At 40.2% G+C, this 26,655-nt stretch overlaps 2 protein-coding genes and 1 pseudogene across 59 annotated transcripts in view; 2 read left to right on the top strand and 1 right to left on the bottom strand.

Moving 5' to 3' along the window:
* Window positions 1–6,632, top strand: part of DNA2 (DNA replication helicase/nuclease 2) — a 349,771-nt gene extending 343,139 nt beyond the window's left edge. For all 9 annotated transcript variants that reach the window (XR_014828003.1, XR_014828004.1, XM_084997081.1 and 6 more), the window contains 3 exons: window positions 1,809–1,991; window positions 4,075–4,221; window positions 5,206–6,632. Coding sequence is in view for 7 of the 9 variants with exons in the window: in XM_084997081.1 (XP_084853207.1) it covers window positions 1,809–1,991; window positions 4,075–4,221; window positions 5,206–5,274 (399 nt within the window). In the remaining 2 variants the exon portion in view is untranslated. The remainder of the gene's footprint in view (window positions 1–1,808; window positions 1,992–4,074; window positions 4,222–5,205) is intronic.
* Window positions 6,633–9,517: 2,885 nt separating this feature from the next.
* RUFY2 (RUN and FYVE domain containing 2) overlaps window positions 9,518–26,655 on the top strand; it is a 48,910-nt gene continuing 31,772 nt past the window's right edge. For 15 of the 50 annotated variants that reach the window (XR_014828024.1, XR_014828038.1, XR_014828037.1 and 12 more), the window contains exons 1-7: window positions 9,518–9,878; window positions 12,348–12,521; window positions 14,790–14,907; window positions 19,033–19,134; window positions 21,600–21,723; window positions 21,917–21,978; window positions 22,802–22,867. Coding sequence is in view for 22 of the 50 variants with exons in the window: in XM_084997131.1 (XP_084853257.1) it covers window positions 9,875–9,878; window positions 12,348–12,521; window positions 14,790–14,907; window positions 19,033–19,134; window positions 21,600–21,723; window positions 21,917–21,978; window positions 22,802–22,867 (650 nt within the window). In the remaining 28 variants the exon portion in view is untranslated. Of the gene's footprint in view, window positions 10,610–12,347; window positions 12,522–14,789; window positions 14,908–19,032; window positions 19,135–21,599; window positions 21,724–21,916; window positions 21,979–22,801; window positions 22,868–26,655 lie in introns of all 50 variants that reach the window. The other 35 variants (XR_014828020.1, XR_014828017.1, XR_014828015.1 and 32 more) reach the window with 12 other exon arrangements.
* Window positions 17,903–18,704, bottom strand: LOC146396855 (large ribosomal subunit protein eL33 pseudogene; annotated as a pseudogene).

Genomic DNA, 26,655 nt, shown 5'->3' with positions numbered 1-26,655 from the left:
TTGATCCTGCATTAACTTTTATATATTATTATATAAGAGGACTGAATCCTGATTGTTTTTATTTTGAGAATATTTGTCTAAGGCTTGTAATTTTTTATTTTTGTTTTTTTGTCTTTTTTTTTTTTTTTTTTTTTTTTTTTTTGGTCTTTTTGCTATTCCTTGGGCCACTCCCACGGCATATGGAGGTTCCCAGGCTAGGAGTCAAATCGAAGCTGTAGCCACTAGCCTACGCCATAGCCACAGCAACGATGGATCCGAGCCGTGTCTGCAACATACACCACAGCTCACGGCAACGCCGGATCGTTAACCCACTGAGCAAGGGCAGGGACCGAACCCGAAACCTCGTGGTTCCTAGTCGGATTCGTTAATCACTGCACCATGACTGGAACTCCTATTTTTTTGTCTTTTTAGGTCTCCACCACAGCATATGGAAGTTCCAGGGCTAGGGGTCGAATCAGAGCTTCCAGTGCGGCCTTAAAAAGACAAAAAAAGAAAAAAAAATTCTACACCATGCTTGTGGATCAAGTTTCCCCGACCATTTAAGCCAATCTGAGGGTACAGACTTCTCCTCCCTGGGATAACTTTCTGCAACTAAACATCAAGAAAAGCATCTAGCAGTTGCAATTCTTTTTTTTTGGGGGGGGGGGTTGGTTTTGTCTTTTTTAGGGCTGTACCCGGGACATAGGGAGGTTCCCAGGCTAGGGGTCAGATTGGAGCTGTTGCCACCGGCCTATGCCAGAGCCACAGAAACGCAGGATCTGAGCCACATCTGTGACCTATAGCACAGCTTATGGCAGTACCTGATCCCTAACCCACTGAGCGAGGCCAGGGATTGAGCCTGCATCCTTATAGTTGCTGGTTGGGTTTGTTACCACTAAGCCACAGCAGGTACTCCAAGGCTTGTAATTTTTTATACAGTAATGGCATTTTGGGGAGCTCCTGCTGTGGCACAGTGGGTTAATGATCCAGCTTGTCTCTATGGAGGCACAGGTTCAATCCCTGGCCTGGCACAGTGAGTTAAGGATCTCAAGTTGTCACAGCTGTGGTGTAGGTCACAGTTCTGGCTCAGATTCAATCCCTGGTCCAAGAACTTCCATATGCTCGTGTGCTGCCGAAAAAGAAAAAAAGTGGCACTCTGGGTTTCCATTTAGAGTAACGTTTTGTAACCTGAGATCATTTTGATTATGTCAGTATAGTGCTAAAGTCAGTATGGTTGGGGGTTGGAAACTTCAGCATCAGAGATAGCAGAAAGGGAAAAGTGTTTCTTTGTACTTTTTTTGGTAAAAAAAAAATGGCATACAAATCATTATACTGCCATGAATGAACTTCTAAAAATCAAGGGAACAATGTTTGAGAAAATTATTTGATCTCAGGAAATATGGATGTAGACTTAGAGTAAATGCAATAATTGTATTTATTCCTTTGTGATAACATTTATTATAAAATCAGTTGGGCACATTATGTTAACAATTAATTTTTTTATCTTTGATTTCTTTATTATAGTTGATTTACAGTGTTTATGTCAATTTCTGCTGTACAGCAAAGTGATCCAGTCATATATATATATACATATATATACATATACACACACACACATATTCACATATACATACATATACATATATATATACACACACACATTCTTTTTGTCACATTATCTTCCATCATGTTCCATCACAAGTGATTGGATATAGTTCCTTGTGCTGTAAAGAGCAGGACCTCATTGCTTATCCATTCCAAATGCAATAGTTTGCATCTACTAACAAATTTAATTTAATACATCTTAAATTGTGTTCTTTTCTGTTTAGGCTGGATGTAATCCCTGTAATATTGGTATCATTGCACCATACAGGCAGCAGTTAAAAGTCATCAATGACTTACTGGCACATTCTTCTGTTGGGATGGTCGAGGTTAATACCGTAGACAAATACCAAGGAAGAGACAAAAGTATCATTTTAGTATCTTTTGTTAGAAGTAATAGAGATGGAACTGTAAGTTGATTATATTTCCTGCTTTGTTTTCTGATTTGTATTTTCTATTTGTTGGGGGCATTATTTTCCTCTTTTTATAAAAACTGTTAAAAAATACATAGCATAAAATTTACTATCCTGTCTTTAACTATACAATTCAGAAGTGTTAGGTATTTCACAGTGTGTGCAACGTATCTCCAGGACTTTTTTATTTTTAGAACCGAAATTCTGTGTCCATGAATAACGACTCCCTAACTCCAGCCCCTGGTAACCACTTTCTAATTTTATGAATTCTGTAGATTTTCCATGTAAGTGGAATCATACAATATTTTCTTTTTTGAAATATAGCTTATTTCACTGATAATGTCCTTAAGGTTCATTCAGCACCTGTCAGAATTTCCTTCTTTCTTTTTTAGGGTCACACCCGAGGCATATGGAGGTTCCCAGGCTAGGGGCTGAATTGGAGCTATAGCTGCTGGCCTACACCACAGCCACAGCAATAGAGGATCTGAGCTGTGTCTGCGACTACACCACAACTCATGGCAACGCCAGATCCTTATCCCATTGAGCAAGGCCAGGGATCAAACCCATAGCCTCATGGATACCAGTCAGACTTGTTCACCGCTGAGCCACCTTGGGAACTCCTCCTTCTTTCTTTTTAAAATCTTATTCCATTGCATGTATGGACCACATTTTGTTTGTCCATTCATCCATCAGTGGACATTTGGGCGCTTCTACCTCTTGCTTATTTTGTTTGAGGCATTTGGGTTTTTTGGGGGGTGTTTTGTTAGTTTGTTTGTTTTTGGCCATGCAAATGAAAGTTCCCAGGCCAGGAACCGAACCCATGCCACAGTAGTGACAATGCCAGATCCTTAACTCACTGCACCACCAAGGAATTCCTTTTTTGTTTTTTGTGGGATTTTTGGGGGAGCATTTTAAACATATAGACTTCCCTAGATATACTTAGAAACTTATAGATAATTCCAGGCTTCATTTTGTTTTTTGCATTTTCATCTTTCCTTGACTTATTTTTCTTGACTATGTGATACCTTCATAAGATTTTTATTTTTTTTTATTATTTTTATTTATTTATTTTTGTCTTTTTCAGCGCATGTGGAGGTTCCCAGGTTAGTGGTCCAATCGGAGCTGTAGCCACTGGCCTGCACCAGAGCCACAGCAACACGGGGATCTGAGCCACATGTGTGACCTACACCACAGCTCATGGCAATGCTGGATCCTCAGCCCACTGAGCAAAGCCAGGGATCAAACCTGCATCCTCATGGACGCTAGTTGGGTTCGCTAACCGCTGAGCCATGATGAGAACTCCAATGAATCTATTCTTATTTCCCTCCTTTTTGCACAAAAGATATATATATACATATACACACACACACATACACACACTATTCTGGGCCTTGTTTTTTCCACTTATTGAAATAACTTAGAGATCTTTACGTGTCATTACGCAGAGAGGGATTACATTCTGTTCGTGCATAGTTTTTGGAGTTCCTGCAGTGGTGCAATGGGATTGGTGGCCTCCCTGTTTTGCCTGGATGCAGGTTCGATCTCCAGCCTGGCACCTCGGGTTAAAGGATCCTACATTGCTGCAGCTGTGGCATAGGTTGCATCCATGGCTTGGATCTGATCCCTGGCCCAGGGAACTCATATGCCATGGGGTGGCCACAAAATAAAAAAAACCCGAAAAAAAAAAGCATAGTTTTCCATTGTATATATAATACATGGTATATTTAACCATTCCTCTGAGTCTCTTCTACTATTATGAGTTTTTATTATTATTAAAAACAATGAGTAGAGGTAACTAATTCTTTATGTATTTAGCATTTTAAAAATTTATTTTTAATATATATTTAAAAATTTTAATATATTTTATGTGTTTAATAATTTAAAATTATGGCTAGGATATCATACAATTGCAGTTGGCATCGTAGACAAGTGTTTCCAAGTGTTTGGGTTGTAGATGTGTTGTGAATCTTTTTTGCAATATGTTTTTGAAAGTAGGAAATCAGCTCAAGACAAACTGTATTGTCAGAAATAACTCGAATATATAAGAAAACTCAAGTAATGAAAATTATATTTCTTTCAGCTTGGTGAACTACTGAAAGATTGGCGACGTCTCAATGTTGCTATAACCAGAGCCAAACATAAGCTGATTCTCCTGGGATGTGTGTCCTCCCTAAACCGCTATCCTCCTTTGGGGAAGCTACTTGATCATCTAAACTCCGAAAAATTAATATCCTTCTTGTTTTGCAGTGGTCACATTTGATTGTGCTATTGTGAGTGCTTTGTGTATTTGTATGTCTTGAGTTTTCCACAGGCATATTTCAAAGATCTGATTCTATAAAGGAAAGAGAAAACAATTCACAGGTAGTAATCTTAAATAGAAAGTGAGGTAATGAAGATAATGGAGAACAATAGTTTCTTTTTTCTTTTTTTGCTTTTTAGGGCCGCACCTGGGGCATATGGAGGTTCCTGGGCTAGGGGTCCAGTCAGAGCTACAGCTGCCAGCCTATACCACAGCCACAGCAACATCAGATCCGAGATGCATCTGCAAGCTACACCACAGCTCATGGCAACACCAGATCCTTAACCCACTGAACAAGGCCAGGAATCAAACGTGCAACCTCATGGTTCTTAGTCGGATTCATTTCCCCTGTGCCACGAGGGGAACTCCCAAGAACGATAGTTTCTGAAGTGAGAAAGGGGGAAAAAAGGGCCTTGATTTCTTGCCCTAGGAATGGGGTGCATGTTTCCTAAAACACATCGAGGAAAACTGGTTGTCCTTTCTGTTCCTTTCACCTCAATTTATAACCTTTTTTTTTTAAGTCTAAGACAAAGCATTATATTTTAAAATGGAGAATTATTCCTTGTCATATTTTAGATTATTTAAAAAACAGATAATTTTTTAATTTCCCTTGTGGTGCAGGAGTGTTAAGGATCTGGCATTGTTGCAGCTGAGGCACAGGTTGGATCCCTGGCCTGGGACCTTCCATGTGCCTTGGATGCAACCAAAAAAAAAAAAAAAAAGAGGATCAGGCTAAAATATATAAACCATGTTGACCATGTTGCTTAAGTTCATTATTATCCATAGAATACCATAAAAATCTTGATAATTTTTTTAGCAATCCCATAAACCAAATTATAGAATATTAATAATGTTATATGTTTTTATGTAATTCCACATTGTATTAAATATCTCTTCCTTAATTTATTTTACATCATTGATCTTCCATCAGGAGAACATGAAAGTCTTTGTCACATATTGGGTGATTTTCAAGGAAAATAAAGCACTGTTTTCCTAGCTTTTTTCATACCATTATGATATCCTCTAACTATTCCCTATTATTTGTAATTTGGATATTCTATAAAATCAATGCCTGGTTAGACTGTGATGATAACTTTTATCCTATGGGTATGAAATGATGTAAATACATTCTCTCACAGTTCTAGTTTTTTGTTATATTTATTTATTTATTAGTATAACCTTGTTAAACATACAATTCTATTACCATACAAAATTTGACACAGTATTTATTTTTTTGGTGTAGTTGTACCCCAAGCTGAAAAGTCTAACTTTATGGATATTATAAATGTGCTTTTGTATGACCTAGAGTTCAGTAAATTTCTACCAGCTTTTTAAAAGATGGATCAACTTTTCATTCAGAGGTTTAAACTTTTTTTATTTTTATTTTTTTGCTTTTTAGGTCCACACTAGCGGCATATGGAGGTTCCCAGGCTAAGGGTCAAATCAGAGCTATAGCTGCCAGCCTATGCCACAGCCATAGCAACACCGGATCCGAGCTGAGTCTGCAACCTACACCACAGCTAATGGCAACGCCGGATCCTAAACCCACCCAGCGATGGGATGGAACCTGAAGCCTCATGGTTCTTAGTCGGTTTCCACTGCATCGTGACAGGAACTCCCTGAGGTTTAAACTTTTAAGTCTAACTTTTCAAGATGGATTTGTTCTTTTAGAATTTTATGAAATTTTGTTTATTTGCAAGATTAGATAAGAAAATTGATGTGTTTTTATCATTGAAGCACCATCTTGTGATAGTGATAACATAAGTATGATTGTTTTCTGTATTTTGAGGTCCCTGATCCAAAGGCCATTTTGCTGGCTTTTTCCCGATTTGCTTTCTGGCATCAGAAATGTTTTCACTTAACATCTAATCTTTTAAATAGTTACTTATAAATATATTATTTCCAGTTAATTTCTGATTCCCCTTACTCTTCCATTTATTTTCAGTTTTCACTATGCTAGAGTAGATTTTGATACGAGATAATAATTCTTATTTTTTTGAAAAGAAATTTTGTTTGATGAATTGATGGCAAGTTAAAAAGGTGTATCCCTATTTTCACCTATTCGTATTCATATTCCCATTTGTTTAGGGGCATTACTCAGTTTCCCCTTTAGTATAAAGATGTTTTGTAAAACAGAATTACCTTGGTGTGCTTGATTACTTATATGGTGACCAATTTTAACCTTAGTGTATCCAGCTTTGAGGGGAGGGACTCTCATTTCTCTCAGGGTGTTTTTTTTTGACTGTTAAGTATGTTAAAAATTGTTGCCTCTACCTCACATGTTTTTAAAAATTATTACTTGAAGTTTTTATTAAATAAATTGTTTTCTTATTGCTAAATCTTACTGTGTGAATTATTAATACTAAATAATAATTAGGTTCAGTATTGTCCATCATTTTTTCCAGTATTGACAGTGCTCTAAAGCTGAAATGGGAGTGTTGACTTTGTAAAGAGATTTAAGGACGCGCAGGATTGAGTTGATCATGGAGAGAGTGAATTAGACAGGAATAAATAGAAAGTTTGCTGAGATCGGGCTTAAATATTGGTTAGATATTGTGAAGTTATATAACAGGAAGGGATCAAAGATAGTTAAGAAAATTCTTTGGGTTTAATCAGTGGTCGCTTTAAAGAGTTGCATGGGGAGTTCCCGTTGTGGCTCAGTGGTAACGAACCCAACTAGTAACCATGAAGACGTGGGTTAAATCCCTGGCCGTGCTCATATGGAAGTTCATCACATGGAAGTTCCCAGGCTCTGGGGTGAATTAGAGCTATAGCTGCCAGCCTACACCACAGAAGGAAAGTGCCTTTAATCAGAATGCCAGCAATCTGAGGAGATGGTGGACCCAGTGTCCCCCCAAAAACCACCTCCAAGGATTCTGATTGGCCATGAAAGCTTGTAAGAGGAAACAGAAGTTATCTCAGTTAATCTTGAGTTATTGAGATACAGGGTCAGAGTCATTGCCATTCCCCACTGCCAGCAGGCTCCTTGACTTGTGATCTTCCTCCAGAAGTTATCTTGTTTACACAATTTAGTCACAGAGTTTGTTCTGGAGATTACTGAAGGGGAAGCTATGGAAGAGAACTGCTCATCTGCTACTTTTCATCTTGACTTCTTTGATCTACGGAAAGAGCCCACAAATTAGGCAAGGTCTTGTATGATTTGAAAGCTGTGCTTGTGCAGGAAATGAGTAGAGTATGGGAGTGCTTGGTTAAAAGTTAGAGTATAGCTTTGCTAAAGTGACAAGAGGAGTTCCCGTTGTGGCTCAGCGGTAACGAACCCAATTAGGATCCATCAGGACTGAGGTTTCGATCCCTGGCCTTGCTCATTGGGTTAAGGATCTGGTGTTGCTGTGAGCTGTGGTGTAGGTCACAGACATGGCTTGGATCCCGAGTTGCTGTGGCTGTGGTGTAGGCCGGCAGCTAGAGCTAGGGATTCCACCCCTAGCTTGGGAACCTTGATATGCCACAGATGTGGCCCTTAAAAAAAAGGGGGACAAGAGAAGGGGCTTCCTGCTGAAGGTGGTTTACTGCAAAGAGCTGCTTACAAATCCCCTCTTGTCAGAACATCATTCCATTTCTATGGGTTTCGGGGAGGAGGTCTATCTTCTGTAAGTTTATGCTGACATAGGACACTCTATTCTGAGTGGAAAATATCAACATGGATCTGTAGCATCTCTTTGCTGACACTTGTAACTGCCTGTTTATATACACAGGCAGAACAAGCTACAATTATTTTGATGCCCACAAAGATATATAGATTATAATGAGTAACAGCATTAATCCCATTCTCTTGAGACCAGTTCTTGAAATGATACTAACCATAGATTTTGTACTGCTCCAGCTGGAGCAGCTAATGCCATAGCTACAGTCTGGTCATCATGCAGTTGCTTTTTTTCCTCTTGCAGCAGTTACAGTATCTGTAAAAGAACTCAGGAAATGTGCATCAGTACTGTGTCTGTGACTCTATTGTCCTAATCATTTACTGCTTGGTTCCATATATACAACCTGGAAACACCCCAACCTGGAAACTCCTTATGGACATGAATCATGTTGAACAAAAGAAACACTTTACAGTGTTTGTAATGTTATTCCACTTGTGAAAAATTTATAAACTGGCAAAATAAAATACATTGATTAGGGGCATGTATTTACCATGGTAGTTACATGCAAAAAAAGCAAAGAAAGGATTCTCATAAAAGAATCATATTTACTTCTAGGGGGATTGTACCTGGAGGCTTTTCCTCGGGGAGGCTAACTCTCCTGTCCTCTTCTTGCTTAATGTGGTAGTGTTTACCCAGCTGTTTACTTTATGATTCTTTAAATGTATATATATGCTTCATACATTTTTATCCATGAATGATTATCTCACAGTAAAGAAAATTTGGGGAGTTCTTGTTGTGGCTCACTGGGTTAAGGGTCTGACATTATCTAAGGATGAGGTTCATCCCTGGCCTTGCTCAGTGGGTTAAGGATCTGGTGTTGCCACAAACTGCCACTTGTACCCCTCCTTGCTGTCACTGTGGCTGTGCCTGTGGCTTAGGACTGAAGCTGCAGTGCTATTCCACCCCTGGCCTGGGAACTTTGATGTGCCACAGGGCGGGGGGGGACGCATAAAAAAAAAAATCAAAACCAAAAGAAGTAAAGAAGCATAACAGAACTTTATACTGGCCAAAATGATCAAGAGATAAACATCACTTTATATCCACGAAATATTCCTCCATTTCTAAATCGGCTACTGTTTTTAACAAGTACTGATCTAACTAGATAATGGCCAAAATGATCAAGAGATAAACATCGCTCTATATCCACGAAATATTCCTCTATTTCTAAATCGGCTACTGTTTTTAACAAGTACTGATCTAACTAGATAATAGCTCGCTTTCCCAAAACTGATAAAACTTAAACCTACTGTCATAAGACCATGAGAGTTTTTCCCCTCCCAGAAATGAGAAAATCCTGGCTTGCTGGCTTTATCTCAGGAACTCTTTCCCTTGATCAATGAGATCGGTCCTCACTGCCTTTTATAAACCAGTGGATTTACTGGTTTAAACGTCGTGATTTGGGCGTTCGAATTGTTTTAGCAGATTTCTGCATAATGTTAATTGCTTCAGATTTTCTAAATTCTTCTGGTCTCCTACGAATTTGCGAGGAAAGGGAAGCATTTAGGTGTGTTAGATCAAAGCTAGGCGGACCCTGCGGATGAAAACGTTTGCACGAGGCTCGCATTCCCTCGGAAACACAGCCCTAGCGCTCGGGTGAGGCAGGTGGTCCCACCAAGGTCCGCCCTCCGGCTTCTCCACTCGAGGTTTTCCTCATGCCCTTTTTGCTTCTCCTTTGGGTCGGGCTGGATGTATAGAGTCTCCGCGAAGGCGGATTTCTCTGCTGTCGGCTGCAGGCGCCGCGGCCCCCACCCAACCCCGCCGCCGCGGGACCGCCGGGCGTCCTCCAGCCGCCGGGAGCGCTGTGGGCCTCAGTGGGCCTGGTCGCAAACGCCCTGGCGGCCGCCGAGCGCTTGAAGGGAGCTGCTGGCGGGGCCCAGGGCGTCTCCGCCCGAGACCGCGCCACCGCTGCAGTCGCCACCATGGGTAAGAGGAGCAGGCCGAGAGCGGACGTCGGGCCCTCTGTGCTGGGCCAAGACCGCGGCTGGGCAGGGAGGACTGGTGGTGGGTGGGCTTCTAGGCCTCGGGGTCGGAACTGGGGCCGGAACCTGGGCCTGGTGCTGGGCGGGGGCAGCCGGGTGCTCGGGGGCGCCGGGGGTCGCCATGGCAACGCGCGGCCATCCAGTGTTCCCTCCTGCTCCCGCCCGCGTTTGGGGGCCTAATGGCAGAGGGTTGGTGGTCCGATGGCTTACCGGGAGCGAGGGCAGGGCCAGCGAGGGTGCGGCTCCCAGGTCGAGGGAACAGTCGGGGACGGACGATGACTTTTCAGGGTTGGGGGTGGCAGAGGGAGGCGTCTCAGGTTGGGGCCTGGGTTCCCGACGCCGCGGGCGGGAGAGGGGCAACGATGCGGCGCAGGACTTCGGGTGAGCCCTTCGCGCGGGTCCCGGGGGCGCCCCGAACCTTTTGGGCAGCCCTGTGGGCGGAGAGGAGGGGAGGCAGGGAAGGGGCTCTAGGCCCGGGCAAGATGCAGGAATTTGAGGGCTGCGACCCAGCTAGACGCATCCACGAGTCCTGGCGGGGCCCGCCTGGGTGTAAACGCTCTTTGGCATGGAAGCTGCGGCGTCCAGCTCCGACCTACCCCAGAGCAGCTGGAGATGCGCCCTTTGTCTGGTTGTCGCTTCACACGTTGAGGATTGTGATGGGCGCTGTTAAGAAATGTGAGAATTGTCACAGATTATGAAACATCGAGTGCTTTTGCCCCCGAAAAAAGAGGGAATCTTGCCACGATGCAGATTTGAAGAAATGATGTCGTGTGGAGATTCTCCACCAGCTTGCTTGGTCATAGCAGTTGTGACTGCATTTTAAGTTGCTTAGGATTCAGCGCCAGGCTTCATGCTTAGCTGTCTGAGGTCAGAACTAGAATACTAGATCATTGGGAACCCTGGACTTTTGTCCAGTGAAGCAACAACAGACACTTGATTTTCTTGGACTAGTAAATTTGGCAGAGATTATGAAACTTAAGTGCTTTATTTTTTCCCCCACTTCATTTTGTCATCCGTGTTTGCTGAAAATTTTTCTGCCAATCACAAAAGTGATGAGAGTATGGAGAAGTATCTGAATTTATAAGAAAACTGATAATAAAATAAATTTTATTTATTTGGAAAGAAAATAAATTTTTTTGTTAGTTGAAAATATTGGAGTTTCCGTCGTTGCGCAGCAGAACTGAATCCTACTAGGAATCATGAGATTTCGGGTTCGATCCCTGGCCTCATTCAGTGGGTTAAGAATCCAGTGTTGCAGCTGTGGTGTAGGTCGCAGATGCGGTTGGATCTGGCGTTGCTGTGGCTGGGTAGGCAGCTGTAGTTCCGATTGGACCCCTAGCCTGGGAACCTCCATCTGCCACGGGTGTGGCCCTAAACAGCAAAGATTATCTATCTATCTATCTATATGTGTGTGTATGTATATGTGTGTTATATATAATTTTTTAAAAAAATGTCACTATTGGTTTTCAACTGGATCAGCTGTGTAGAAGGTCAGGGAACTTTTTTTTTTTTTTTTTTTTGTCTTTTTTTTGCTATTTCTTGGGCCGCTCCTGCGGCATATGGAGGTTCCCAGGCTAGAGGTCCAATCGGAGCTGTAGCCACCAGCCTACGCCAGGGCCACAGCAACGCAGGATCCGAGCCGCGTCTGCAACCTACACCACAGCTCACGGCAACGCCGGATCGTTAACCCACTGAGCAAGGGCAGGGACTGAACCCGCAACCTCATGGTTCCTAGTCGGATTCGTTAACCACTGCGCCACGACGGGAACTCCAAGGGAACTTTAATGTGAAACTGATCCCTGCTTTTATTTCCTCTGGGAAAATAAAGGATTCCTGCAATACAGAACTAAGATTGTAATGAAAAAAACCAGGAAGAGGGTTAAAATGAGTGAGTTTAATGGCTTCTGTACCTCCCTGTTTTATTTCACTGTCATGTTTGTTCTGGGTGATACTGGAATCTTAGAATTTTAACTGCCTTTTATTGCCAATTTATTCTGAACATTTTTTTTGCCTTTGAATTCATCCTTGACGCTTCCTGCTCTCCACCTTGGCATGAGACCCTTAAACGTTGTCTGTTCTCCACATTTATCTCCACAGAAAGTCATTTAAAAAAACCTCATTCTCCCTGTAGAGGTGCCACAAAAGTAAATAAATACCAGAGAATAGCTAGTTTGCAGGACGTTGAGAGTAATTCATAAACTTGGGCTGGAATGAGCCTGGTAGAGTTGTTCTATGTTATGCATGAGAGACATAAAAAGAAGTTAACTAGGGGGTGTACATTAGTTAGGAAGACTAGCTTGTCTACCAAGGAAAAACAGACCACTCTTGGTTTTGTAGGGGAAGGAGAGGGTTTGTATATTTTCCAGTGTTGGGTCTTGCAAGTGATGTTGGATTCCTTTCTTGTGTTTTTCAGCTACAAAGGACCCCACAGCTGTAGAGAGAGCAAACTTGTTAAACATGGCTAAACTCAGTATCAAAGGACTCATTGAATCTGCTCTAAGCTTTGGCCGCACTTTGGATTCTGATTATCCCCCCTTGCAGCAGTTCTTCGTGGTCATGGAACATTGTTTGAAACATGGTCTTAAAGGTATCACAAGATTTTTTAAAAACTAACTTTAGAACTTCCCCCTCCCATCTTAAACATCCTTGAAAAGGTGATTGTTTTGTGTGTGTGTGTGTGCGTGTGAGGCCGCAATTATGGTTACTTTAAAAATTTTGAGTGGGTTGATTTTGGGAGAAAGTACCCTACTGCTTTATGTTTTCTAATGGGTGGTCTTTAGATAATGTTAGGATTTTGTAAAAAGCATATTTGATTTGAAATTTTTTTCACTATACTCTGAACTGATTGCCATTTTTCTAGGACAGGTATAGAGTTATTTAGAAAATTTTAAGCTTGGTGATTCTGGTATGAACTCTTATTGCTAGTTTAAACCCTCTTGAACAAATACACTAAAATAGTTGGTTGTTGGAGTTCCCCTCGTGGCTCAGCAGTAATGAACCCCACTAGGATCCATGAGGATTCGGGTTTGATTCCCAGCCTCGCTCAGTGGGTCAAGGATCCGGCGTTGCCTTGAGCACTGGTGTAGGTCACAGATGGGGCTCATGTCCTGCATTGTGGCCATGGTGGAGGCCGGCAGCTACAGCTCTGATTCAACCCCCTAGCCTGGGAACTTCCATATGCCACAAGTGCAGCCCTAAAAAGCAAAAAAAAAAAAAAAAAAAAAAAAGAAAGAAAGAAATGGTTGTTGAAATATAAACCTCCTTAGTGTGTGGGAACATATCTAGCAAAAATATCTTCTGGATTGGTTTATTGTAGTGAGCACTCTTTAAAGATAATGCTAATAGTAGATTTTGTATTCTTCCATACAGTTCACATTGCCTTAATTGTTATGTGTTGGTATTATATTTAATTAATATACATTGTGTAATAACTTTTTTTTTTGATCTTTTTAGGGCTGCACTTGCATCATACGGAAATTCCCGAGCTAGAGGTCGAATCAGAGCTGTTGCTGCCCGCCTATACCACAGCCATAGCAACACAGGATCCCAGCCAAGTCTTTGACCTACACCACAGCTCACAGCAACTCCAGATCCTTAACCCACTGAGCGAGGCCAGGGATCGAACCCAAGTCCTCATGGATACTAGTTGGATTCATTACCACTGAGCCACGACAGGAACTCCATTCTTTTACTTATAATAACTATTCATGTGACAGTTACTGGCAGTTTTGCTCTCTAGTTCATTTGATCAGCAGCTGTGTAGAAGGCTTTGTGAGTAAGAGTTATGTGCTAAGGTGACTATTAAAAAGCAAAAGAGGTGTGGTTTCCTGTTGGTATAACAGGAACCTAGGTAAGTTGGGAAGTTCTGACTGTGGTACATGAAAGTAGGGGTAAATATAAAAAGCAAAGGAGGAGATTTGCCTAAACTTGTTGTTGTTGTTATTGTTTTGTTTTTTTTTTTTTGGCCAAGCTTGTGGCACGTGGAAGTTCCTAGGCCAGGGATCAAAACCTGCACCTCAGGAACAAGCCAAGCCACTATGGTGACAATGCTGGATCCTTAACCTACTGTGCCGCAAGAGAACTCCTGAAAAACTTCCTTTTTGTAAAAGAAATAAAAAATACCAGCAACATAGCTATTTATGTCTGCATAGATCCCGTAGTCTGCTGAAATGGCATTTGCCAAATGATGGCCAAAATAGTTACATTTTAAACTCTTTCCTGAATTTATTTTCCTTTACTTCACAAAATATCATGAAGCATAACCTAACATTCATATGCTTATCTTGATGAACTGTTATAAAGTGACTTTGTGATGATTGACTTTTTTTCTCCTCTAAGGAAAAATTGCCTATTTGGGTGGTGGTTCTTGGGTGGTGCACTTAATAGGCACACTAGATCTGCAGGAGAGCTGGTCAGTATTAAGAAAGAAACAGTGATTTCATGGTTTCATATTACTAAACCTAAGAATCAAATAAAAGGAAAAGTAAAGTATTTTTTTGTGTGTTTAAAGTAACTATTGGTCCTTGGTTTATTTAATAAACTGGTAAAGATCAGCCTGCTGGGGCCACCAGTATTACTTTGGTATTGATAAAGAATGAACCTAGTTGTTTTTTTGCTTTACTTACCTACGTGCATATTTCTGATAATGAAAGAATGACCAAGATGCATATCCCTGATAGGGAAAATATCAGGATCCTGATGAACAGGCTCCTGATCAACAGGACTGTGTAGTGATAAGAGAGGAAAGGTATGAATAATTGTATGTTAAGTTAGAAATGTCGAAACTAAATATTTAACAGAAAGTTACTATGGTTTTGTATGTTGAAGTCGTGTGCATTATATTTTCTTTTTCCAGTAAGAAAATCATTTTTGAGTTATAACAAAACTATTTGGGGCCCTTTGGAACTGGTGGAGAAGCTGTACCCAGAAGCAGAGGAAATAGGAGCTAGTGTCCGAGATTTACCTGGTCTTAAGTGAGTAATCTTATTACTTGTTCATCCCTAACCATAGAAGCATATTTACTGTTCCTTAAACGTACTTCACACTCTAGAATTTATTATCTTCTCTCAGCCTTAAGTAGACTTCTTCCATTCTCTCCTGATAAAAAATTCTATTCAGTCTGTGGCTCAGCTCAAATTTCATTTCCTTTAGGAAGTTTTTCTTAGCCCCTTCAATAAGAATGAAATGCTCTTTTATACTCTTATCAGTGTGTTCACTCCTTTATTAGATCTCTTACTTAAATTCTGCAGTGTATTGCAGGAAATGGGCAAGTCACTTTAAGATAGGATGTATCAGTTAAGCATTTCTGTTTCCTGAGCTAGTTTGCAGTAGCAGACAGTCAGTAACTATTTAAAGACCGATTTAGGCTAAATCCAGGGCAAAGGTTCAGGAGTTTCAAGTTCTCAGATAAGCCATCTATATAGCCCAAGACCAGTGCAAATTACTTTTCTTGCTCTGAAAATTAGGACCTATAGTGTCACCTGCCTGTTTCACTAGATGAAGGTACAGTCAACCCACAAATCTGTGGGTTCTGCATTTGCAGATTAGACCAACTTTTGGTCAAAAATATTTGAAAAAAAATTCCAGAAAGTTCCAAAAAGCAAAACTTGAATTTGTCGTACTTTGGCAACTATTTACAACTGTTTTACATTGTATTAGGTATTGTGAGTAATCTAGAGATGATTTAAAGTATATGTGAGCATATGCTTAGACTAGATGTAGATACTATGCCACTTTACATAAAGGATTTATGTATCCATGGATTTTGGTATCTGAGTCCTGCAACCAGTCCCTCATAAATATTGAGGAACAGCTATATATGAAATGTCCTAGAAGCTAGTGTCCTATGAGCTAAGTTCTAGCTAGTGACCTATGAATATTGAAAAAATTTTTCAGGTTTTTCTGTTGTTAAGTCTAAGTTCTTTGTTCTTTAGGTATGATTAAGGTGTAAGAGCTTCCTTTAGTTTATCTTAATTCTTGTGAATGACATAACTTTTTTTTTTTTTTGCTTTCTTAGGGCCACACCTGTGGCATATGGAAGTTTCCAGGCTAGGGATCCATTTGGAGCTGTAGCTGCTGGCCTACACCACAGCCACAGCAACTGAGGATCCGAGCCGCATCTTTAACCTACGCCACAGCTTGCAGCAACACTGGATCCTTAACCCACTAAGCGAGGCCAGGGATCAAACCTGGCCTCATGGAGACTAGTTGGGTTCATAACCCACAGAGCTGCAATGGGAACGCCCTGAGATAACTTTTTTTATGTTTACCATTTTCTGTCAGATTGTGAGTTTGCTTTTTCTTAGAGACAGCTTTACAGTTTAGGGTTTTGTATGTTGTAGGGGACATGGTAGTGCTTTATCACAACATTCAAATGTTTGCAGGTGGTATTTAATAAGTATAAATGGATGATAAAAGTAAATGGCTAGTATTTATTGAGCACTGTATCAGGATATTACAGTAATTTTAATGAATTCATTTAGTGCTTACATCAATCTTAGAGTAGAGATTATTATTATTATGATAATTTATAGCTATGGAAAATACAGGTTGAAGAAGTTATAGTTTTTTTTTAATAGATCTCTGTAATTTGAAACTCAATCTTATTTCTTGATTTTTATTTTAATTAAAAATTGTTTTTATTAAAGTATAGTTCCTTTACAGCATTGTTTCAAGTGCACAGCAAAGTGATTCAGTTAGACATATATATATATCTATTTTTTAAGATAAAAAAATTATAGTTAACAAGTGGCAGAGCCAGAAGTTAAGCCCAGTTTTTCAAATTAAGTAGCAAATGATATTCACACTTCGTATTTCTTATGATGGCATAGAAGGTGTAGCAATTTTTTTTTTTTTTTTTTTTTTTTTGGTTGCATGGAAGCCTATGGAAGTTCCCAGGCCAGGGGTCAAATCCGAGGAGCTGCAGCCTATGTCACAGCTGCAGCAATGCAGGATCCTTAGCCCACTGTGCCAGGCTGGGGATCAAACCTGTCTCTTAGCAGTGACCCGAGCTGCTGGAGAGGCAACACCAGATCCTTAACTTACTGTGCTACAGTGGAAACTCCAAGGTATAAAAATTTTTGACAAAGAAAAGAAAAGGAAATTTCAACTTAAAGGAGTTCCCCTAGTGGCTCAATGGGTTAAGAACCTGACTAGTATCCATGAGGGTTCAATCCCTGGCATCAGTCAGTGGGTTAAGGATCCAGTGTTGCCGAAAGCTGTGGTGTAGGTTGCAGATGCAGTACAGATATGGTGTCGCTGTGGCTGTGGCATAAGCTGGTAGCTGCAGCTCCAATTAGACCCCTAGCCTGGTAACTTCCATGTGCCACAGGTTCAGCCCTAAAAAGTCAGAAAAAAAAAAAGGTTTCTTTTTCTTTCTTTCTTTTTTGTTTGTTTGGGGCTGCACTTGCAGCATATGGAAGTTCCCAGGCTAGGGATTGAATCAGAGCTACAGTTGCTGGCCACAGCCACAACCACAGCCTCGGCAGTGCGGGATCCAAGCTGCGTCTGAAACCTACACCACAGCTCATGGCAATCCCAGATCCTTGACCCACTGAGCAAAGCCAGGGATGGAACCCACATCCTCATGGATACTAGTCGTATTTGTTTCCGCTGCACCACAACGGGAACTCCTGGTTAAATTTTAGAACATAAAAATACGTGTTCATAATGCTTTTAAAAAGCCAAACTCTACAAAAGTAAAAAATGTTTACTGGCGAATGGTATTCCTTAAAATGCTAAGCCATAAGAAACTCATCAGCTGTTAGAAGTGAAGATTGTCTCTTCCCACATTACCTGCCAAAATGTTCTCTGCATAAGAAAACATAAAAGTGTGAATGCTATAGCTCTTTAAAAAGTCATGCTTACTCTGTAAAAGTTGTTTTTATTTTTTTCTAAATGATAAGAACTTGGATAAGAGAGGTATGAGATTTAATTTTTTTGAGCAAGAGAACATATGCACACTTTTGTTTATTTACTTTTCAATAACTTTAAATCTGTGAGGTACAGCATCATATGGATTCTGTGTCCAATGACCTTAGCAGGAAGGTTGCTTCAAAATTTGGCCCGAACCACGCCACTGTTACCGTGACCACAGGGTACCTTTCCTGAGATTGCTCTGGTTTTGTTCAGTTTGCCAGCAGGAGTTATTGTGTGCCTTGTACACATCAGCACATATCTTGCCTAGATAGAATGCATTTTCGTCTTGAGCACAAACACTACTTTCAGTTTCAAGAAGAGCTGTGTGCTCCCCCCTCTGGTCCGGGACACTCTGCTTCGAGCCAGCAAAAATGGCCCTGGACCACAGCCTTTCAGACACATTTGTTATTTTTTTTATTTTTTGTTTTTTTGTCTTTTTGCCATTTTCTTGGGCTGCTCCCGCGGCATATGGAGGTTCCCAGGCTAGGGGTCGAATAGCAGCCGGCCTACGCTAGCGCCACAGCAATGCGGGATCCAAGCCACATCTGCAACCTGTACCACAGCTCACGGCAACGCTGGATCCTTAACCCACTGAGCAAGGCCGGGGATCGAACCCTCAACCTCATGCTTCCTAGTTGGATTCGTTAGCCACTGAGCCATGACAGGAACTCCTGTTATTTTTTTTAATTAATCAATTAATTATTTTATTTATTTATTTAGGCTTTGCATGCTGCATGTGGAAGTTCCTGGGCCAGGGATCGAACCTGTGTCACAACAGTGATCCAAGCTGCTGCAGTGACAATGCCAGATCCTTAACCCGATAAGTCACCAAGAAACTTCCTTACCGATGCATTTCGCGTTGTAATTTTTAGAGGGCTAAGCCTAGTCTAACAAAATATTTCTTATAGAAATATTCCTAGTATTTAGAGAGTCATTTCTTCCAAGGCATAAAATGTTACCTAGATGTCCTACAGGTGCAGGTTTATTTTAGGGACTTAAATTGTGCCTAGGGATAGGTTTACATGCTCAAAGAGCTGACTTGAAACTCTAGAAACAAAAGCAAAACCATGATAAATTGCCTTTTTTTCTTTATTAAATAGTGTACCTCAACAAAGGTAGAAGATGTAGTCTATAATCTTGGGGCTGGGGCTGTTTTCTGATCACTTGGTTTCACTTTTTAGGACCCCCCTGGGTCGTGCAAGAGCATGGCTTCGATTAGCCCTCATGCAAAAAAAAATGGCTGATTACCTGCGTTGCCTAATTATTCAGAGGGATCTCTTGAGGTTAGTACTGTTAAATCATGTTCATTTTCTATTTCATTTACATCCTGTCTTCCAAAAAGGATTGAAGATGTAGTACAAAAGGATACATAAAATACATTATGATGGCATAAAAATAAAAGGAGGAGCCCAAAGAGAGAGTATTATAGTGGGGTTGTAACAAGGATTTGGAACTAGCATAAAAAATGAATACTGGAGTTCCCGTCGTGGCGCAGTGGTTAACGAATCCGACTAGGAACCATGAGGTTGCGGGTTCGGTCCCTGCCCTTGCTCAGTGGGTTAACGATCCGGCGTTGCCGTGAGCTGTGGTATAGGTCGCAGACGCGGCTCGGATCCCGTGTTGCTGTGGCTCTGGCGTAGGCCGGTGGCTACAGCTCCGATTCAACCCCTAGCCTGGGAACCTCCATATGCCGCCGGAGCGGCCCAAGAAATAGCAACAACAGCAACAACAACAACAACAGACAAAAAGACAAAAGACCAAAAAAAAAAAAAATGAATACTGTAAGCTTTTTTTTTTTTTTTTTGTCTTTTTGCCTTTTCTAGGGCCGCACCCGTGGCATATGGAGGTTCCCAGGCTAGTGGTCTAATCAGAGCTGTAGCCACCAGCCTATGCCAGAGCCACAGCAACTCGGGGTCCGAGCCGCATCTGCAACCTACACCACAGCTCATGACAATGCCAGATCCTTAACCCGTTGAGCAAGGGCAGGGATCGAACCTGCAACCTCATGGTTCCTAGTCAGATTCGTTAACCACTGCGCCATGACGGGAACTCCACTGTAAGCTTCTTATCAGCTGATAAGGTGGACATTTAGATTGTACTTCTAAGTTTTAACTTTTTCCTAAGTTACCATTAATTCTATAAATAAAAATTTGTATTAAAATTTGGGCCTTTAATTCAGGAGGTTTCTTTTTAGATTTTTTTTTTTTGTTGTTTGTTTTTTGTTTTTTGTCTTTTCTAGGGCCACACTTGCAGCATATGGAGGTTCCCAGGCTAGGGGTATAATCAGACCTGTAGCTGCCAGCCTATGCCACAGCTCATGGCAACTCTGGATCCTTAACCCTCTGAGGAAGGCCAGGGATCAAACCCTCAACCTCATGGTTCCTAGTCAGATTCGTGAACCACTGAGCCATGACAGGAACTCCAGGAGGTTTCTTTTTAGATCTTGAGTGTCCAAATTACTGCTTTGACTATATTGTGGGCACTTCCTAAGCCACAGCAGTGACAATGCCAGATCCTTAATCCACTGAGCCACCAGGAAACTGTGAGTTTAAATTGAAGGCCAAATGTTTAATAAAGACTTTTCAAAGCTAGAAGAACTCTCAAAGGGTTCAGTTCCCTGGCAGCCCCTCTGTGCCTTTGTTCTCTTAGAGTGCCTCTGAATCTGGTTGTTTTTAATTTTACTTGTGACTCCAGTTGTGCATCTTGGTTTTTGCAGTTATTAAATGAGAATGACCGAATTTCAGTTGTGGCGCAGAGGAAACAAATCTGACTAGTATCCATGAGGATGTGGGTTCGGTCCTTGGCCTCACTCAGTGGGTCAGGGGTCCTGCATTGCTGTGAGCTGTGGTATAGGTTGCGGATGAAGCTCAGAGCCCGAATTGCTATAGCTGTGGTGTCGGACAGCAGCTGCAGCTCCCATTCAACCCCTAGTCTGGGAACTTCCATATTCCTCGAGTGTGGCCCAAAAGGCAAAAAAAAAAAAAAAAAAAAAAATGCGAGTGACCATACTTTAAGCATCTTCAATTTCTTAATAATATTCTGAAGGTTACAGTGGTAAAATAATATACATGGGACTTCTTGAGAAAGGTATGAGATAGAGATAACTAGTTTTTTGAGTACTAATTGTCAAGCCTTAGTTTTTAGGCTGTCCTAGTTCTTTGACAAGTCTCTTGTTTGAACATTTTTTTAGAATCTAGGTATCCTTAAATATCTTTGATGCTTATTTATTAAGAGCATTTGCGGAGTTCCTGTCGTGGTGCAGTGGTTAAGGAATCTGACTAGGAACCATGAGGTTGCGGGTTCGGTCCCTGCCCTTGCTCAGTGGGTTAACGATCCGGCGTTGCCGTGAGCTGTGGTGTAGGTTGCAGACGCAGCTCGGATCCCGAGTTGCTGTGGCTCTGGCGTAGGCCAGTGGCTACAGCTCCGATTCGACCCCTAGCCTGGGAACCTCCATATGCCACGGGAGTGTCCCAAGAAAAACGGCAAAAAGACAAAAAAAAAAAAAAAAAAAAAGAGCATTTGCAATACCAAATGCATTGACTTGAACAAGGGATTCATATGTTCATTTCCCCACCTTAGTTTTTATCCCATGAGTCTTAATAAATCCTGAGATGAAAATTCAGCTCTAATAAAAACCATTGTTATCAGATGAGCATTAGTCACTGTGTCTTTTGAGAGTCACAAACTTTCCAGTCCTCAGTGATGCCTCTTTTCTTTTTTTAATCTCCCTCTGCTTCAATTTTTACAGTGAATTCTATGAGTATCATGCACTAATGATGGAAGAAGAAGGAGCAGTGATTGTTGGGCTGCTGGTTGGCCTGAATGTGATAGATGCTAATCTGTGTGTAAAGGGAGAGGATTTAGACTCACAAGTAAGTGAAAATGACCAGTACCAACTACAGAGTGTTTTCAGTTTGTACTGTTCCTCTTTGATCCAGGTATTACTCTAAGTTATTTATAAACACTGAGGTTAAACACTAAAGAAAAAATTAAGATGAAAGTCACATGTTGAAGGTACTTCTAATATTTCTCTCCTCTAAATAAAAATAACTTTATTTACTTTAGGTTGGAGTGATTGACTTTTCCATGTATTTAAAGAATGAAGAAGATATTGGAAATAAAGAAAGGTATGATTTTCATAAGTTGTTTCACATGTATTTTATAGTAGTTCTTTACACATCAGTATCAGGGCCATCTATTTGCAATATGGTTTGAATTTCTCCTTTGTTTGTGTAGTTCCTGCTTTGTATTGTTTTCACTTCCATTTACGAGGTTTACAAAATAAAAATCACTATGGAGAAGGACGATTTAGTATGAAGTACGACTTTTGGTCATACCAGTAGTTTGGAGACTCATTTTAATCATCAGCTCTGTTTTTGTGTTAAAAGAGGTAAAAGTTTATTATTGATAAGCTTACAAATGCTGGCTTATTTCAAGACATAGTTATGAGATTTATTCTAACCATTAAATAGGAAGGCTAATTATATAATGTGATAGAGGTGCTAATTATTGTTACAGTGGTAGTCATATCACAATACCTAAATATATTAGATTAACATGTTGTACACCTTAAATTTAAACAATGTTATATGTCAACTATATTTCTTTAAAAAGATTAATCATACCGATGCAAAAATTATTTTTTTAAGATTTTTATTTTTTCTATTATAGTCGATTTACAGTGTTCTGTCAATTAAAAAATTTTAAATATACTAATGGTATTGAGTTAGTATTAGCAAGTAATTTAACAAAGATTATAGGTATTTAATACACAGCTTACTGCTACATGATTATAAAGATTCCTGAAGTTTATTTTAGAAGCAAAACAATGTTGTTTTACCATTATAGTTTTACAACAGTTTTAGATGATTTAGACCTTTTGTGGGGCTTTTGGGGCACCCAATAAATATCTTTCCAATTAGGACAAAACTACTCTTTCTCCTCTTCTAGAAATGTTCAAATTGCTGCTATATTAGACCAGAAGAATTATGTTGAAGAATTAAATAGACAACTGAAGTAAGTATTAGGGACACATGGATACTTAATACAATTAGGATATTGTCTTAGGGTTTTTTTAAACCCCTTCGGGTCACTTTAACCCTATTTCTTTTTTCTAAGCATCCCTCTTCTTTTTTCCTTTTTTAATGGCTGCACCTGCAGCATAGGGACGTTCCTGGGCCTGCAATCAGATTTGAGCCACAGCTGCAGCAGTGTCGGATCCTTTAACACACTGCCCCGGTCATATCTCCGCAGTGACCCAAATTGCTTGATAGATTCTTAACCCATTCTGCCACAGTGGGAACTCCTCTAAGCATCTTAGAAAAGGGGTTGAAGGGATAGAGAGTGAATGGAAATTAGGAATAGAGAGACTTATTGGAAATAATTCATTTTCAGCAGAAAATGCAAGTTATATTTTTATTTTATTTTATTTTTTGGCCTTGCCTACATCATGCAGAAGTTCCTAGGGAAACTCCTAGGCCAGAGATCGAACCAAAGCCACAGCTGTAACCAGAGCCACAGCAATTACAATGCTGGATCCCCAACCCTTTGAGCCACCAGGGAGCTCCCAGAATCCTATTTTTAAATAGAATCTTCAGACAATTTAAAAATAGAATTTCAAACTTTTGAGAAAAAAGGCTAGATAGGGTGAATGTTTATATCATTTTGATGGTTCAAAAATTTGTTTTTCCTAGCTCAAAGGGCTTCATGTGTAATTGTGGCTGTCATTTTCCTTTCTTTTTTCCTTCCTTCCTTCCTTCCTTCCTCCGTTCCTCCCTTCCTTCCTTCCTCCCTCCCTCCCTTCCTTCCTTTCTTTCTTTCTTTCTTGCTGTCATTTTCCACAGTGGAAGTTTCTCCTTACAGTGTCACCTGGTCATTGAAGCTGTTAGTGAATACCCTAGCTGAGAAGAATTTCTTAGATCTGTGTGTAAAATATGTATACACAGTATAGTATAGTTCTATCTAGTAGAAATCAAACATGAGTCATGTAGGTAATTAACCACATTAAAAAGACAAAAAAGAAACATGAAATTAATATACCATTAGATAATGGTATATTTAATCCCATATACCCCCAATATTATCATTTCAACATATAATCAGTCTAAAATTATTGAGATATTTTAGACTCTTTTTTGGTATTGTCTTTAAAATCCAGTGTGCATTCCAATTTGGAGCAGCCACATGTGGTTTAGGGCTGCCATACCAGAGATAGTAATAGCACACAGATAGTAATATTTGCTACATTGTTATAAAGAGACTATTCTCATTAATTAAAATGAATAATTAGCAGAAATGGCTCTCTCTGGATAATGAGATTATGAATAATTTTTCTTTATGCTTTTCTGTATTTTTTGACTCTCAATCAATAAACATGCATTATAATCAGAAAATATGATTTAACATTTTCCCATTTTAGAGAAAGAAACTAATAAGTTGTAACTCTTGCTTTCTCTCTGAGGTTGGAGAGAGAAGAAAGATCTTGTGTTTTGTAGTGTTTTGTATCAGTGCCTTTTTTTTTTTTTTTTTTTTTCTTTTTTCTTTTTCTGGCCTTACCTGCGGCACATGGAAGTTTTCTGGCTGGTGTTCAAATGCGAGCTGCAGCTGCAGGCCTACACCACAGCCATAGCAACACGGAATCCTAGCCAAATTGGCGACCTGTGCTGTAGCTTGCATCACGCCAGATCCTTAACCCACTGTGCAAGGCCAGGGATTGAACCCACATCCTCACAGAGACTATGTTGGATTCTTAGCCCACTGAGCCACAATGGGAACACCCCCACTTTTTTTTTTTTTTTTAAATCTTGGAGTTTTAGTAAATGGTATCATATATGTATATGCATATTGTATTTTGTAATCTGTCTTCTGGAGATTATATTTCTCAGGACAACCTAGTATTGTTTATTTATTTACTTTTAGGCTTTTATTCACTTTTTGGGAACAGGAATACATCCACATTGTTTGAACTTCAAAAGGAACATAAAATGAAAATCTTTTGTGATCTCCAGCAACCTGGTTTCCCTCTTTGGCCGTAGTTAATGTACTAAGTTCTTGTGTGTGCCTCCAGAGATACTTGAGGCACATAAACAAGAATATGCATATATATTCTTATATTTCTCACCTTCCCACCCTGTTTTTTTGGTCATAGGGCAGCATACTTTTTTTTTTTAAAGTAGTTATTTATTTATTTATTTATTTGTCTTTTTGCTATCTCTCGGGCCGCTCCTGTGGCATATGGAGGCTCCCAGGCTAGGGGTCAAATCGGAGCTGTAGCCACCGGCCTACGCCAGAGCCACAGCAACGCAGGATCTGAGCCACGTCTGCGACCTACACCACAGCTCACGGCAACGCCGGATTGTTAACCCACTGAGCAAGGGCAGGGACCGAACCCGCAACCTCATGGTTCCTAGTCGGATTCATCAACCACTGGCAGCATACTTTTTATACTCTTCTATGCTTTACTGTTTTTACTCAACACTTTATCTTATAGTCTATTTCATTCAGTTCAAGAGCTTTCTAATTCTCTTTTCAATTATGTGTATTATTCAGTTATGGCAATACTAATACCTTTTGTATATTTTATATATTAAATTTTTTCATTGTTTATCTAATTAGAAAGTAGTTCTTGTACATTTAGAATTTTTCAAAAGTGTAGAAAACAGAAAAAATAGACCCACTTATCCTTCACTTGAAGAAAATCACTGTGGAGGGTTTATTGTTTTTAAAGTGCTTTTTAATTATTATTTTATTGATTCTCACATAAAGGTAGGGCAGGTATTATTGTCTGATTTTATAGATAAGGTAACAAGCTGAGAAAGGTTTTACAACTTTCAAAGTGACACATTTGGAAAGTAGAAAAGCTGGGACTATAAGGTTGGTCGTCCGTCTCCTGGTTCTGTCCTTACTTCATAGCACTCTTGGGATCCCCTGGTGCTGTTTGTGAGAAATTTAAGTTGTTTACCTAACAATGATTGTATTTGAAAAATGAAGTACTATTTTTTCACCTGTTAAACTAGAATGCCAATATTTGTGTCTGAGGTGGTATAAAACGTGTTGAATTGGAGTTCCTGCTATGGCACATCGGGATGGGCGGCATCTTGGAAGTGTTGGGATGCAGGTTCGATCCCTGGCCCAGCACAGATTCCTTGTGTCTCATTGGGTTAAGGATTTGGTGTTGCCACAACTGCGGATCAGGTCACAACTGCAGCTTGGATCTCGTCCCTGGCCTCGGAACTCTGTATGCAGCAGGGTGGCCAAAAAAGAAAATAATAATGTGTTGAGTCTATTATAGATTTTACTGTAGCATATACAGCATATGACATTTTATTGGAGATATTTGAGTTTGAGATGGTAGAATCAAGCAGGCCGTGGAAAAGAGACTCAATAAAATGTACACTAATGTCCAGTCTTGATCAATTTAAATAAAAATGCACAAAACAAGCATGTTTATGTAGTGTAACCTGACTTTTGACTCTATCCCTGAAAGATGGATGATTGCTTAGCTACAGGCTGGCTGGATACTTGACATTGGGTATCTCAGAATCACGTTTCCCAAACCCTGGGTGACTTTGGAGGTTTTAAGGTACTGTGGAAATGGAGAGGGAAACAGAATGGAGCATGTGTTGAAGACCACTATTTATAAGCTTCATTAAGCCACTTAATTATAAAATGGATATTTAAAGTTCATTCTGTATTTTTTATTTTATTTTATTGGCTGTGCCTGCAGCATGCAGAAATTCCCAGGTCAGGGATCAAACCCGTGTCACAGCTGTAACCAGAGCCACAGCAGTGACAACACCAGATCC

This window comes from Sus scrofa, chromosome 14 (genome assembly GCF_054392235.1).
Source record: "Sus scrofa isolate SSC_HxYL_T2T_F1_AM1 chromosome 14, Sscrofa_HxYL_maternal_Yorkshire_Landrace_v2.0, whole genome shotgun sequence".
NCBI classification, from domain to species: domain Eukaryota; kingdom Metazoa; phylum Chordata; class Mammalia; order Artiodactyla; family Suidae; genus Sus; species Sus scrofa.
The sequence above is the reverse complement of the archived record's forward strand: the minus strand, read 5'-3'. Positions and strand labels throughout refer to the sequence as shown.